The sequence below is a fragment of the Punica granatum genome, chromosome 1 (genome assembly GCF_007655135.1).
Source record: "Punica granatum isolate Tunisia-2019 chromosome 1, ASM765513v2, whole genome shotgun sequence".
Lineage (NCBI taxonomy): Eukaryota > Viridiplantae > Streptophyta > Magnoliopsida > Myrtales > Lythraceae > Punica > Punica granatum.
The window spans coordinates 51,494,768-51,507,618 of record NC_045127.1 but is presented as its reverse complement, the minus strand read 5'-3'; the positions used below and the strand labels follow the sequence as shown (position 1 = coordinate 51,507,618).

At 40.8% G+C, this 12,851-nt stretch overlaps 2 protein-coding genes across 4 annotated transcripts; one reads left to right on the top strand and one right to left on the bottom strand.

Annotated features, from left to right (window-relative positions):
- Window positions 1-1,571: 1,571 nt before the first annotated feature.
- Window positions 1,572-6,411, bottom strand: LOC116193116 (zinc finger CCCH domain-containing protein ZFN-like). 3 transcript variants are annotated; one of them, XM_031521883.1, is made up of 7 exons: window positions 5,997-6,409; window positions 4,775-4,932; window positions 4,283-4,345; window positions 4,077-4,196; window positions 3,234-3,521; window positions 2,414-2,743; window positions 1,572-2,035 (listed from the first exon to the last, which is right to left on the bottom strand). In XM_031521883.1, exons 1-7 carry the CDS (start codon window positions 6,076-6,078, stop codon window positions 1,793-1,795), a joined length of 1,284 nt encoding a protein of 427 aa, XP_031377743.1. In that variant the 5' UTR covers window positions 6,079-6,409; the 3' UTR covers window positions 1,572-1,792. The 3 variants fall into 3 exon arrangements, with proteins under 3 accessions (XP_031377743.1, XP_031377744.1, XP_031377746.1); XM_031521884.1 differs by lacking the exon at window positions 5,997-6,409 and adding an exon at window positions 5,682-5,835; XM_031521886.1 differs by lacking the exons at window positions 4,077-4,196; window positions 4,283-4,345 and having other exon boundaries at window positions 5,997-6,411.
- A 2,193-nt stretch (window positions 6,412-8,604) lies between these two features.
- Window positions 8,605-11,609, top strand: LOC116193132 (GDT1-like protein 4). The gene is made up of 9 exons (XM_031521902.1): window positions 8,605-8,899; window positions 8,983-9,054; window positions 9,167-9,298; window positions 9,643-9,741; window positions 9,911-9,983; window positions 10,263-10,351; window positions 10,722-10,805; window positions 11,009-11,068; window positions 11,253-11,609. Exons 1-9 carry the CDS (start codon window positions 8,801-8,803, stop codon window positions 11,439-11,441), a joined length of 897 nt encoding a protein of 298 aa, XP_031377762.1. The 5' UTR covers window positions 8,605-8,800; the 3' UTR covers window positions 11,442-11,609.
- The last annotated feature ends 1,242 nt before the right edge of the window (window positions 11,610-12,851 follow it).

Sequence of the window (12,851 nt, the reverse complement as noted above, 5' to 3'; positions counted from 1 at the left end):
GAATAGGAGGCGGGGTACTGTGTGCTCGGTAGCACGGTGATGTCGCCACGTGTCCTGATGAGGAGCGTTGATAGGGGGCGGTCGAATCGGTCGATGCCTTGGCTGTCAACGTCACTGAGCTGTCAGCCTGTCGCTTAGGTGAGAGGTGCTGCTTTACTGCCGCGGTGTTGACTGCCTATAGTTCCTCCTTGGCCCCATTCAGACAGTAAAAAAAAATCCCAAGACCGTATTTATTTTATTATTTTCATTAATTAATTAAAAAAGCTAAAAATTAAATCAATTTATTAACGACAACGTTTTCAATTTTTTTTCCCTTTTTCCAAATTTGGATTTCTCGTACGGAGAAATTCAGGATTCATTTCATATATCTTGCTGATAAAAGTGAAATTGGAGTCCGTTGCACGATGACTCCAAGTTAAAGCTTCATCGAAATTGACAACATAACCTCGGATGAAATACTTTTAGTTTGAGTTAAACCATATGCTTGGGTTTAAGATGATGCGCCCGTTTTCGAATAAAATTTTGAACGCTTTTCACATGCATAGTATGAACGTCGTTTACTCGATAAAAGCTCTATTTGTTGATAACACTTACATTCATGGAATTCGACGTACCCTGAACTCGCCATTTTGCTCGATGCAAACATCTTACATTTGTAAACATCTTACTCTCATCCGAGAATAGATAGCTAGTTCTCAAAGGACCGTCCAATCTCTAATGATTTATGACGGAACCGGAGGACATGGCATCAGCCTATTGCGCGTCATGAGATTCTTGCAATCTCACCAATCGATTTAATTTTTCCCATATCAGTAAATAACAATCAAGATCCGTTCAAGTACTTCTCTCAGCAGGGAACTTGATCGTATCAAACACCCATCCAATTCGACATGACGCCTGCAGATCTATGCTCGAACTACGTCCCTGGCCAACAGGAAATTCTTCTCGAAAATTACCTGAAAATGGAATAATCTCTAGTTGGTACTGTCTCCAACCAACCGAATACTGCTCTTGATGCCTTTGCTCCTCTCAATCCTTTCCAAGACTGGAGATGATATACCGACTATTTTCCTGCAACTGTGATGAGAGTAGAATGAACACGAACAACAATCCCAATCATTTCACCTCACCATGGAAGTAGAACACCACCACCACCACTGGCCACAAATATATCTTACCAGCAACTATTTCTTGCATCCCATGGTCGAGCTCACGTCTGAAAGTATACATGCAGTTCACCAAGGGTCTCACTGTTCTGCAGCATCACGAGAACCCCAGACACCTTTGAGTACCCCTCAGGACAGGACCTGCTTGACAATAATTGTTCCACAAAGGATTACAGGCAACCTTCCGGCATTCTTCGAGGTCAGAGTTAATGAGTAAAAATTCTGTTCATGAACATAAGTTCAGAAGATATAGTAAAAATTGTGTACCTCATGTCGTGCTTTTGGACCCATATAATGACTGATCTCAGGCTTTCCCTTCTTTCTGAGTTAGAAATGAAGTAGACAGCACCTAATATTGAGTGACAATTTACAGGAAAGGTAAACAATGCACGGTAGCAAACGATATTGGTAAAACGAGATTTCCCCAAATAAGACAAACTCGCACTTATACAATGCAGCAATCTGAGTAAACACCCATAGGGTTAATCTGTCAACTGAATCCGCTTTCAGATTGAACAGAATCATTCCACATTGACCCTGTACAAAAGAATTTACAGACAACACCATTGTACCCTCAGAAGGGTAACAAGAAAGAAGGGCTTCTTTTCTTAGGGAACGGGAGGATTTTATTCCTCCGTGTCAATGTCATCTTCACTAGAGGGCATCTGCCTTGTCTCTGATAGTGAGAGTCGCCTTGTCTTTCCCACTAGTCCTTCTGTTGATAGCTTTGGAAAATGCTGAGCAGCAGGATCAGCTAGAGACGATGCAGAAAGATTGTATGTGAAGATACCCATCGGGTGGTCAAATTTGCAACTTGGGCCAAACTTGCATATACCATAACGAGAATAGAAGATGCACAGCGGCTCTCCCTGTAGGAGATAATTAATAGTTGCATCAGGTTTTTGAACCATAAATTCCTTTTTGAAAACTCTAAGATACAAACGAGTTATTTTCTTGAGCAGATAATGACAAATTTAAGAAAATATCACATCCTACAAGGACCAGAAAAGAATGTCACCGAACATCATATAATAGTGATGACTACAGCTAGAGCTTAAAATGTGACTTCCTCAAGTATGATGATTAGAAAAATCAAAACCATGCCAACCATAAAGGACTTTAAATGCAGGACCAAACAGAAGCCAAATGCAACAAGTAACTGAGCTACAATTTCCACATGTAAAATGAGGGATGTAGAAAACAAGAAAAAGTTGATAGCGTAAGATGTTTGATTGTATAAGACTCACCGGGCGTAAGGGAAGGCCCATGGGACTCAAGGCACAGTCTGGAGGAGGGATTATTCTCTCTCTAGGATGATGAAATCTACAAACTGCGCCAAACTTACAGTCTCCTGTCTTCATGTAGAACTGGCATTCAGGTTGCCCTGGTCTCTCGGGAAACACATTTTCCCTCTGCATCGCAGAGGATCCAACCGATAGTGAGCCAGAATAATCTGGAGAGAATGCCCCATGAGATCCTATATTCACTAAATCACTCTGGCGAGTGGTCCCATAAACCTGACTGTTTCCCGCTGTTTGCAGCAGGTTCTCTGAAGATGAAACAGATGCCAGTTGACTCTGGAGATCAAACAATTTGTAAGCATGTATTATTACTAGGTGTAATAAAGCTGCATACCACTTGTGTGCAAGTAAAACGCCCATTTCTATTAATGTGAGATTCCTTTTCACTATGTGTAACTCCTTTATCAGGATTAAAGAAAACATTTATGTTGTTTGAAGTTAATGGGATGCAATAGAATCTTAATCATTACTGGCTTTTGCAGGACTCATTCTCCGAATCCGCAGTTCATAATCAACATTCTGTTCCATCCACAAACTGAAGTTATTCTGTTATATCCTATACAAGCCTACAGACCAAAACGTCATGTTATCAGATTGTCACACATATTACTCTGGAGACAAATATGTTTAAAAGAAAAATGATGCCTAGAATAACATACCAAACAAAAAACACGGCACAGATGCTTCCTATTCCTAGTCCTAGAAACAAGAAAGGGTAACTTGCAGAATAACATTTTCTTTGAAACAGCCGTAGAGGAAAGCCTACATTGTATGTATTCCAGCCAGGAACTGATACCATGCCCTGAGGTAGAATGACAGGAGCATAACTTGAGGGACCTTGCCAACGAGGACTTGGGATGAAAGATGCCCTTGACCATCCTGCAACTCCTCCACCATATGATTGCTGACCTATAGCAGTTGGAGATTGAACGGATGCATAAACTGAACCACGTAATGGTACCATCATATTAGAAGGCTGACGATGGTGGAATTTGCAAGTGCTTCCAAACTTGCATTGTCCAGTTCTCAGATAGTAAGCGCACTCAACTTCATTCTGCAAGAAAGAAGACAAAACCATAATTGGACCACCTAGAATGGTATTATAGTATATATAAAGAAAAAGTGCAAATTGCCGAAACTGTGGCTTGCGTGCATTAAAAGTATTAAAAAAAATGCTACTTCTCATTATAGAAAGGTCGTGCCTTCTTCTCTTGGATCTGTTGGTACAGGGGGTCAGTCACGAAACAGAACAGAACCATTATTATTACAGGGTATTGAACTTAGTATTAGCAGAACTAGCAATAATCTGATCATGAGGTCGGCCATGTATGGGAAAACTGGTCTTCAAGTTCATAAGATTCATATCTCTCCGCCTGCTCTATAAATTCTAATTCCTTACAAGAATCTGAAGATGAAAATCTTAACTCTATCTGAAAGCATAAGATTTATATGACCCAGAAGATTGCTTCCTCCACTTTCACCACGAATTACGGAATATAGAATCTCATCACAAGATGCAAGATTTTTCTACCCCTTGAAAGAAACATCAAATAGAAATGGAAACTAAAGTGTCAAACTGTCATATAACCAAAGAGAAAAATATCCAAACCGGGCGAAGGGGATAGCCCAGAATATTCAGCGAAACTCTTCCTGCAATCCCTGCCTTGTCTTTAGGATGATGAAATTTGCAAGTTGCTCCAAATTTGCATGTCCCAGTCTTTAGATAATACTGGCAATGATAAGCACATTTCTGTTAGGTCCTCAGGATTCACACTGGCTTTGCAAGCTAGACTTACATAAGACATTGCCACATGCCTGGCATTCTGGTTGCCCTGGTCTTTCGGGGTACTCTCCCTTCATTCTTGCATTAGCAATGGCCTGGAGGAACGCTAACTCATATCAGACTGATACCAAATTGGGGCACACATCAAGATAATGCTTGGAGTCATGGTCATCCCTCAGCCCCTGTACATGTTTGCCTACATTTTAACCAATGGCTCTCCAAACAGTTCATTGAAAACTCAATGCCTACCTTTTGAACGAATAGTTTCTTGGCCATACTTGTTCGTTTGTAGAGGTTAAGCCTTTAAAACATCTTCTATAAAGATCCAGTAACCAATCTAAATTAGTCCATTCTATGATTCGAAGTCAAAGCATTTAAATACCCCAAGTATATTCGACAATGATATATCCATGCATAGAAAGCAAACAAATTAGTGGTACAAAAACTTAATTGTAGGTGCATAATGAAGTTGATGCATATACCAAAACTTAATTGTATGTGCATAATGAAGTTGATGCATATACCAGCTTCCTGTTAGAAGGGTGATTAAATCGACAGGTAGCTCCAAATCTACAAAGACCAGTTCTGATGTAGTAAGAACAATCAGGCTCTCCAGGACGTTCAGGGTAGGGCCCTGGTTCCATAGTCTCGGGCGATCTCATATTCATTTGCCACGTCGCATCTGACATAATAATGCATGAATGTTTAGTAGGATGAACAGAGATGTGTATTGCAAAGCTTAATTGCATGGTCGGATGATGCGCCTACTCATTCATCATTCACAAGGCTAAGCGGACCATCTAAATGCTCAATATAAAGGCATCATGTCAGCAGGAAGTAATTGGAATCCCATATCAAGAAGTTGCTCAAAAGGAAACATTAATAACTCTTTAATTACATCCGTTCCATGTACAGCCCATGTGAGATACTCAAAACAATCTGCTCCAACTTTACGTTTTAAACAAGTGCAGATGGGAGTAAAACATGATAGTTTATATCCCAAACTAACTTCTTCAGTGATAGACAAATCATAAATACCATAGCTTAAGTGGGCAATGGATAAGACTACATAAGAAGCTTGTCGGAACAGGACATCTTCGAGACTTCAGTTAGAAAATCATAATAGATGAAAATGGCAAAATTAGTCACAGATCATCTGGGTTCAATTAATGCATGTGATAATATTTTGTCTTCGTGGATAGATACTCCAATAAATAAGGAAACTTTCCCGTGCTAGTAGAGGCTTGGTAACCAAGTAAATTAAGCACGCCAGTTTTGCTGTAGAAGTAAACTCCAGATCAACTCGAAACCAAGAACCATTTGGTGATCCCCGACATAAGATGCATAAAACATAACAAATCATATTGATGCAAGAAACAGAAAAGCATCGAATAAAAAGCAACCATAACAATAGTACGACGGTTTACTAACTGGAGGAAAGTTCGGAAACATTGGGAAGCACCAGAAGGGAAAGAACTTCCATCTTCTTCAACATGTTCAGTAACGAAGAGGGCGATCATAACCACCACTCACTGATCGTTTCTCCAGAGAAAATATATAGTGGGGCGGAGGAGGCAAACAAGACAATTGCGGAAAAACGAATCCGAAGCACGAACGAATCGTATTAGTTTATTCGGGCCATATCGCTTGGAGCATCGAGAAGAGACAAATCACATTTAGTAAACAACGTGGGAAAAAGGATTAAAAATAAACGGAATCAGAGACGCAGAGCCGACAAGAGAGAACCTTCGGCGAAGGAGGGTGACAGAGGGGACCCCTCCGTCACGGCGGCTCCTCCAGACATCGGAATCACGGCGTGGAAGGCCATTGCGGGGCAATCTCCATCAGCATCGCCAAGGATCCCGCCTCAATGAAGCTCGACGGCAACTCCCATTCCGTCGGCCACCAAAACCGTCACCGCGGAGCCAATCCCTCTCTCCCTCCCTTCCCTCGCAGACGATCGAAACGGAGAGGAAGAGAGAGAGAGAGAGAGAGAGAGAGAGAGAGAGGAGGAGAGGGAAGGGGAATTGGTGATTTTAGAGAGAGAAAGATGAGAGAGAAAGGGGAGAGGCGATCAGGTGGAATAAAAGCCAGCCAACCATCCAATAACGAGACAGAGCTCTTCCCTCCCCCCCGGTCATCTGCTGCTTCGTGACTTCGTCCTTCCTGCTTTGCTTCCTTTTGGAAGATCAGACGACGTAGCCTCCTCCCACGCGCCGCGATTACTGATACTCGCCGTACTCGCCTCGCCAACCCGACACGTAACGGTCCGACCGCTGCCGAGGCGATGCAATTGGTGGTGGAGCTTGTCCGAGAGTTTGACGTCTACTTAATTTTTGTCCTCCAGCGGGATAGGTGTCGAGCGATGGGAGCGGGTCGGTCGGACCGGTCTGGGCGCGCGAGTGGGCGGGAACCGGACCGCCTCCCCAAAGCTGCTTTCACAGTGTCGGAGGGGTGGATTGAGGCATATTGTATTGCCCCGTGCCGTGATTTCATAATCCGTCGGCGGAAGGAAATTACTAAAGTCAACCGCCGTGCTTGTTAACGGCCAACTTCCGTTTGGTCAAAATAAAATTATTTCTACGTGAAACAAAAACTAGTTAATCCAATTGACACAATGTTGAAAAACAAAATAAGACCCCTTTATTCATTTAATATATTGGCCTAAATTCGAAGATCTCTTTTGAACTATAAATTAAAACTTGTTTTTCGTAATATTGTCCCGCTGATGACATTTTACCATCATATTAGATTTGTTGCCGACCTTCATAATTTGTTACCAGCCGTCATCGACCTAATTAGTTTTTACAGTACAATACAATTTTCTTTTTCGTTCTTTCTGTTCATGTCGTAATTATAACCTAAGTCAATGAGGCAAAATATGTTTACATCATAATGCTTTAAAAAAAAAACTCACGAAAATTATTTATGAAGCACTTCAAATGAAAAGGCAAAGATTAAATAAAATGGAGCACATTTTGCAATTAGGAACAAACCTATGGGAGTTAGATTAGATGGGACAGCACAGGCCTCCTTTCAGCAGGTTTATGTAACAAAGTTTGTCTAAAGATAGTAAAAGCCACGCGCAATGCAAGCAACGTTACAAAAATCTTCTTCTTATCTGACAATACCTCACTAAAAGAAAATGTATTGCAACTCTCATATAATGTATATATAGCATAACAAAAAATTTCTCGGCCGATTCCTTGTAGTCGAGCCTCTTGGTCTGTCATTATACCTCGAGAAGTAGAACGAATTACAATTCCCACTATGTTATTAAATAGCGGAGTAATTTATAAGCAGCCGATTATGATCGATTTAAACTAGCCCAATTAATATGCGCGTGATTTAACATGTCGGTTATTAAATAATTTATCATAAACACGAGATGACCAATCGGAAATGCCACGAATCCCTTGCTCTGTGGGCACGTCCTTTAGCTCCAGGAAACATGTACTAGAGTGTATGTGCATTTTATTTGGATCATTATTGGTACAAACCGAAGGAAACCAAATTATTTCATTCATTCATTCATATATTTTTTTCTAGTAGTAAAGAAAAAAAGATGAAATACTCCACCCAAAAAAAATAAATCCTAATCACTATTTAAAAAAGAAAAGAAAAGAAAATTATGACATTACAAAAGAAAGTTCGAAATATTTATCGATTATATTAAAAAAAGTCGGCTCCATATCTATTTATCAACTATCCATTTATCTATCTACTATAGATAAGTAAGGTTGATGCTCCAGATTCTTATGATAGGAGACCTCCATTCGTTTGAAGAAATTATGTCGCGTCACATCTTCAACAATTTTAGATTTTTTTTGTTCCACCGTTTTTCTGCATTAATTATTACAAAGTATTTCGAAATTGATATATAAGAAAATAACTATAAAATAAAAGTAAGGGGACTGCGCAAGACTAGTTAAAATTATGAATATAAATTTATAATCATAATTAACACCTAATGTTCAAAAGGAAAATTATAAACAAACGGTTTTATGTTTGGTGGAAGAGCAAGTCAAAACGCGTTTTTTTTTTTAACTTCAAGAGTTTGACATAATGATTAATGTGCATCTAAATTTGCATCCAATCTCGGTTTGAATCTCTTTGGGATTATTGGAACGCCTTTGACGTGATTATCCGCTCTGTGCGCTGTCGGAGATTCACAGAGCTCCGAGAATGAGTCAGGCAAAGTTTGAACACACCGTGTTAACAAAAAAAAAAAGTAAAAACGCGTTTGACCTTTTTAATTAAATTAAGGGAGAAAAAAAAAGCGGGTTCAGACAAGTTTCTCTGACGATCCAATTCCGAGCGGTTCTTCCTTCTTATATATACAGTGGGAAGCGAGCTCCGGTACTTTTTCGGAGATCTTCGCCGGATCTCTCTCTCTTTCTCCGCCGGGGGCTGAGGAACCGATCTCCCCCACGATCAGCTCAGCAACGTGCACGTTCCTTGCATGGTCTGCAGAGGTAGCAAGGAAGCTAGATCCCATTTTAAGATCCCACAACTGGGCTTCCCTGCTGCAGCTTTTCCCACACAAGACCATGGGTTTGATCTCAGTCTCAAACCCAAGAGCCCGGATCTTGTCCCTCTCTCTTCTTCTGCTTGTTGCCGCGGCGGCCTTTGCCCCTGCCATCGCGAAGGTACTGGTGTCGGCTTTCACAGCCCTCAATTACGCTTGTAGGCTGGAGATTGTTTGACTATGAATGCAATTGGCCGTGTTTAGGAGTCCGCGGGTGGGATCGAGAAGGAAGATGGTGGAGAATCGCTAGCTATAGATCTGGGTCGCCGCAGCAAAGTGAGAAACGTTTAATCATCTGATCGCGTCTTTACTTTCTAGCTCAGGAAGGATTGTGTGGTTTGTGACATCTGAACTGCGATGATAGTGAGGGATTGTCTTGTCGGTGCAGATTGTTATTGGCAAGCTTGGAAATGGTGCTGCTGGAGACGGCAGCTCAGTTAATCTCAACGTAGGTTTGGATACTGGTCTCGGGGTTTTCGATGCGTTCTTCACCAGCTTCTCGATGATCCTTGTCAGTGAGGTTCGTTTATGCTCGCTCACGAGACTTTAATTTCAATTTGATGGGTGTGTCTCGCTTTGCTTGGACCTGCTTTTATGCGAATCTCATGAATGGTGGAGGAGGAGGATTGTACTCTCTTTTCTGCAGATACCGCATTTCAGCTTTTCATAGAAATTCTGTACTTTTATTGTCGAACATTTTAAGGTTTAGGGAATGATGTCGTTATGGTCGAATGAGCACGAAAAAGTTAAGCTTGCTTGATCATGATGGTGGCATGGCTTGTGTGATTTGATATTCCTTTCTGCTGATATTCCTCGCCATGTGGTATTCCCAAGTTTCTACCTGACAAATGTTTATGTTGCTAGATTGGAGATGAGACATTTATAATAGCAGCTCTTATGGCAATGCGTCACCCTAAGTCAATCGTTTTATCCGGTGCCCTCAGTGCGCTGGTTGTAATGACAGTAAGTAAGCCATACTTTTACTCAGTAGTGACAACCAACTATCGTTTTACTTTTCCTCCCCCGGCATTCTCTTTGTTCTGATAAGTAACTGCACTTGCATCTGCATGACATTTAAAACGGAGTGGCTCCAGATATCTCAAGTTAACAAGTTGTTGTCCCTGTTAATTAGGTGCTATCCACTGGACTAGGTAGGATTGTCCCAAACTTGATCTCAAGGAAGCATACAAACAGCGCAGCAACAGGTATATTTGTTTGGTTCTTATGAATCACTCTCTGCTTGTAAGTTCTTTTTTGGCAATGATGATGATACTTCTCTGAGATATGTCTCAGCACATTCCAGAGATTGTTTGATATCTTTTATGGAAGGGAATTATCGTTCTTCAGTATTTGTCCATTAAGAACCGGGAACTGTAAAATGTACCGAAGCATTTGAATGACCAGAATAGTTTAACTTTTGTAATTTTTAAATCTGCATGTGTCGAGAAGTCACTCTTTGATGAGTAGTGTTTTTTTCCTTTCAGTCCTGTACGCATTTTTTGGCCTGCGATTGCTTTACATTGCCTGGAGATCATCAGATGCAAAATCATCCCAGAAAAAAGAGATGGAGGAAGTATGTTTCTCTTGTTGCCTGAGCTTTTTCTTTCTGGCCTTGGTGTAATGTGTGCGATTGATCAATTACTGATGGAAACACTGTAATTAAATAAAAAATGGTCGCAATTATATTCCGCTTGTATTTGCACCAGAATTTAGGCTTGTACCATATCTGGATGAAGAAAATATTTGTATTTGAGTTCCCAAAGACATCAGTAACCATACCATAAAATAGACGAAAATATTCCCAAGCTTGATGATACAGACATAGTTCCTTCCAGTGGCACTGGGAGCAGGTCAAGAGAAAACCGATTATTGTTTTATGAAGGTAGAAGATTTATATAGTTGAGACTTGGTAATTTTCTAAAATTTCCATTTGGTATTGACAGGTTGAAGAAAAGCTTGAGTCGGGACAGGGAAAATCAACCGTCCGTCGCTACTTTTCAAGATTTTGTACACCCATCTTTCTAGAGGTACTTATGGGGCATGGGCTTTGGTTTGACATTCCATATCAGAAAAATTTCAGTTCATTAGGATGCTTTTGGCTTCTCTGACAATCGGTGAACCCAATTAATCATCCGATTTGAAACTGATTTCTACAATGGTTTCATTATATTCGTTTTTGTACATATACTTTAACGTCTGCAACTAATTTATCTGATTATCTGATTTGCAGTCATTTATTCTAACCTTTCTTGCGGAGTGGGGGGACCGTAGCCAGATTGCTACTATTGCAGTAAGTTGCTTCTCTTCATTGCAGGCCTGGTCATTCTTACGAAATTCTTTGGTTCTCTTATATGGAAGTTGGAACTTTCCTCTATTCTGCCTGTATATAAATCCCACTCAATATGTAGGAGTAAATTTGGGCCAACCCGCTATAGGAATTATGTTATTAACTAGATCTGTCTTCCCCCCTGCAGCTCGCAACACACAAGAATGCCGTAGGAGTTGCTGTCGGGGCAACAATAGGGCACACGATATGCACGTCGCTGGCAGTGGTGGGAGGAAGCATGTTAGCATCGAAGATCTCTCAGCGGACGGTTGCTACGATCGGAGGCCTCCTGTTCTTGTGCTTCTCGTTGTCTTCCTACTTTTATCCTCCGCTATAATTGTGATTCTGTAGGCTAACATGATTCTTTCATGGGCATTAAAGCTCTCAACTTCTCCACTCTCTTACTCAGAAAAGTTGTTTCCGTCGTCACACTATCTTTTGAAGAGATTCTTTTTTTGTAAAATCTTAGCGCAAATTATTGGTATTGTCTTGATAGAACCTCTCACTCTGCCGTCACCTCTGTCATTTGTTTCTTCGGATGCTATCGGAACGATATAAACGAAAACCTTCTCGGATAGTTTCTTGCACTTAAAAGTCATGTTGAGCCATAGGAACATCACATCGGGACAGGGAGAATTTTGTTTCTGCTCTTGCTAAATCATCCAAAAGGCACCGGCAGAAACATACACCTTTTGTCCTATAAATGTGCCGGATTTGAAAGATGATTTTTGAGAAATGTAAGGGCGTTTAGTTTCAGAGTTAAAGTAATTTTGATTTTGATTTTGATTTTAATTGTGAAAAAAGACAAATGAGATGGTATTATAAATTTGACTTGAGAAACGCGTGTTTTTGTTGTGTAGTGGGTAGAGTTAAAATCAAAATCATGATTCTAAAATATGATCATGAAATCAAACAGGCCCGTATAGTTTCACGACTATATTTCTGATATTATATCTAGCAAAACCAAAGCTGGGTTACATTTTGACGAATACAACCTCAATCATGGTTTAATAAATTAAACGCTTCTATAGTTTTAGTTATGGATAGCCATGATGGCAAAATTATACCGGGGGTATGCAAAAGGAGTGCATGCTACTCAAGCCTAAACTGTATTTAGCTGGGTCGGTGCCCTACTTGCTGGTGGCTCTCCGAGGCTCGTTTCCTTTTGATTTTGGGATTACATTTCCGACAACCAATTGACAGTGTAACTGAGCATCAACGGTCCAAGGGACTGCTGCATTCTTTCATTTTCCGGACTGCAAATTACGATGACTTAGCTCTCATTGCCCGTATTTGGGATTTTGTGCGTGATAATGACGTTCAAGCTAGATCGAGAAATGACTGCAGTCTTTCCTGCGGGCAAGTGCTGATGACAATATCGTAGGAGTAATGAGCCTCACATGACCTTCCCATGATGCTTATCTATGTATCTTCGGAGTCAAGCAATATCCCGATTCGTGCCACCACTTCCACCAACTGCTGCTCGAGGCTCTCTAAGCACACATCAGATGGCTTGTATTACACTACTACTACTCTTCTTGATGGAGTCTGCACTAAGCAAAGGCCAAAGGAAGGAGGATAAAGGGGTGATTTTTATATGTAAATGGTGGCTTATAGTATAAGAGAGGCAAGTGGAGAGGTTGGAGGAGCCCACCTCCCAACAGACACAAACAAACGGAAGGATTATTATAAGTAGGTTAAACATTGCTATTTGAACCTACTACATTTTCCTGTCCGATCGCAAGTC

Coding starts and splice junctions, on each gene's coding strand:
- LOC116193116 (XM_031521883.1), bottom strand. CDS start 6,078: ATGGCCTTCCACGCCGTGATTCCGATGTCTGGAGGAGCCGCCGTGACG. Junction 4,933..5,996: donor GTCACCCTCCTTCGCCGAAG/GTTCTCTCTTGT, acceptor TTATTATGTCAG/ATGCGACGTGGCAAATGAAT. Junction 4,346..4,774: donor ACCCTTCTAACAGGAAGCTG/GTATATGCATCA, acceptor GCGTTCCTCCAG/GCCATTGCTAATGCAAGAAT.
- LOC116193132 (XM_031521902.1), top strand. CDS start 8,801: ATGGGTTTGATCTCAGTCTCAAACCCAAGAGCCCGGATCTTGTCCCTC. Junction 8,900..8,982: donor TTGCCCCTGCCATCGCGAAG/GTACTGGTGTCG, acceptor GGCCGTGTTTAG/GAGTCCGCGGGTGGGATCGA. Junction 10,352..10,721: donor AGAAAAAAGAGATGGAGGAA/GTATGTTTCTCT, acceptor TGGTATTGACAG/GTTGAAGAAAAGCTTGAGTC.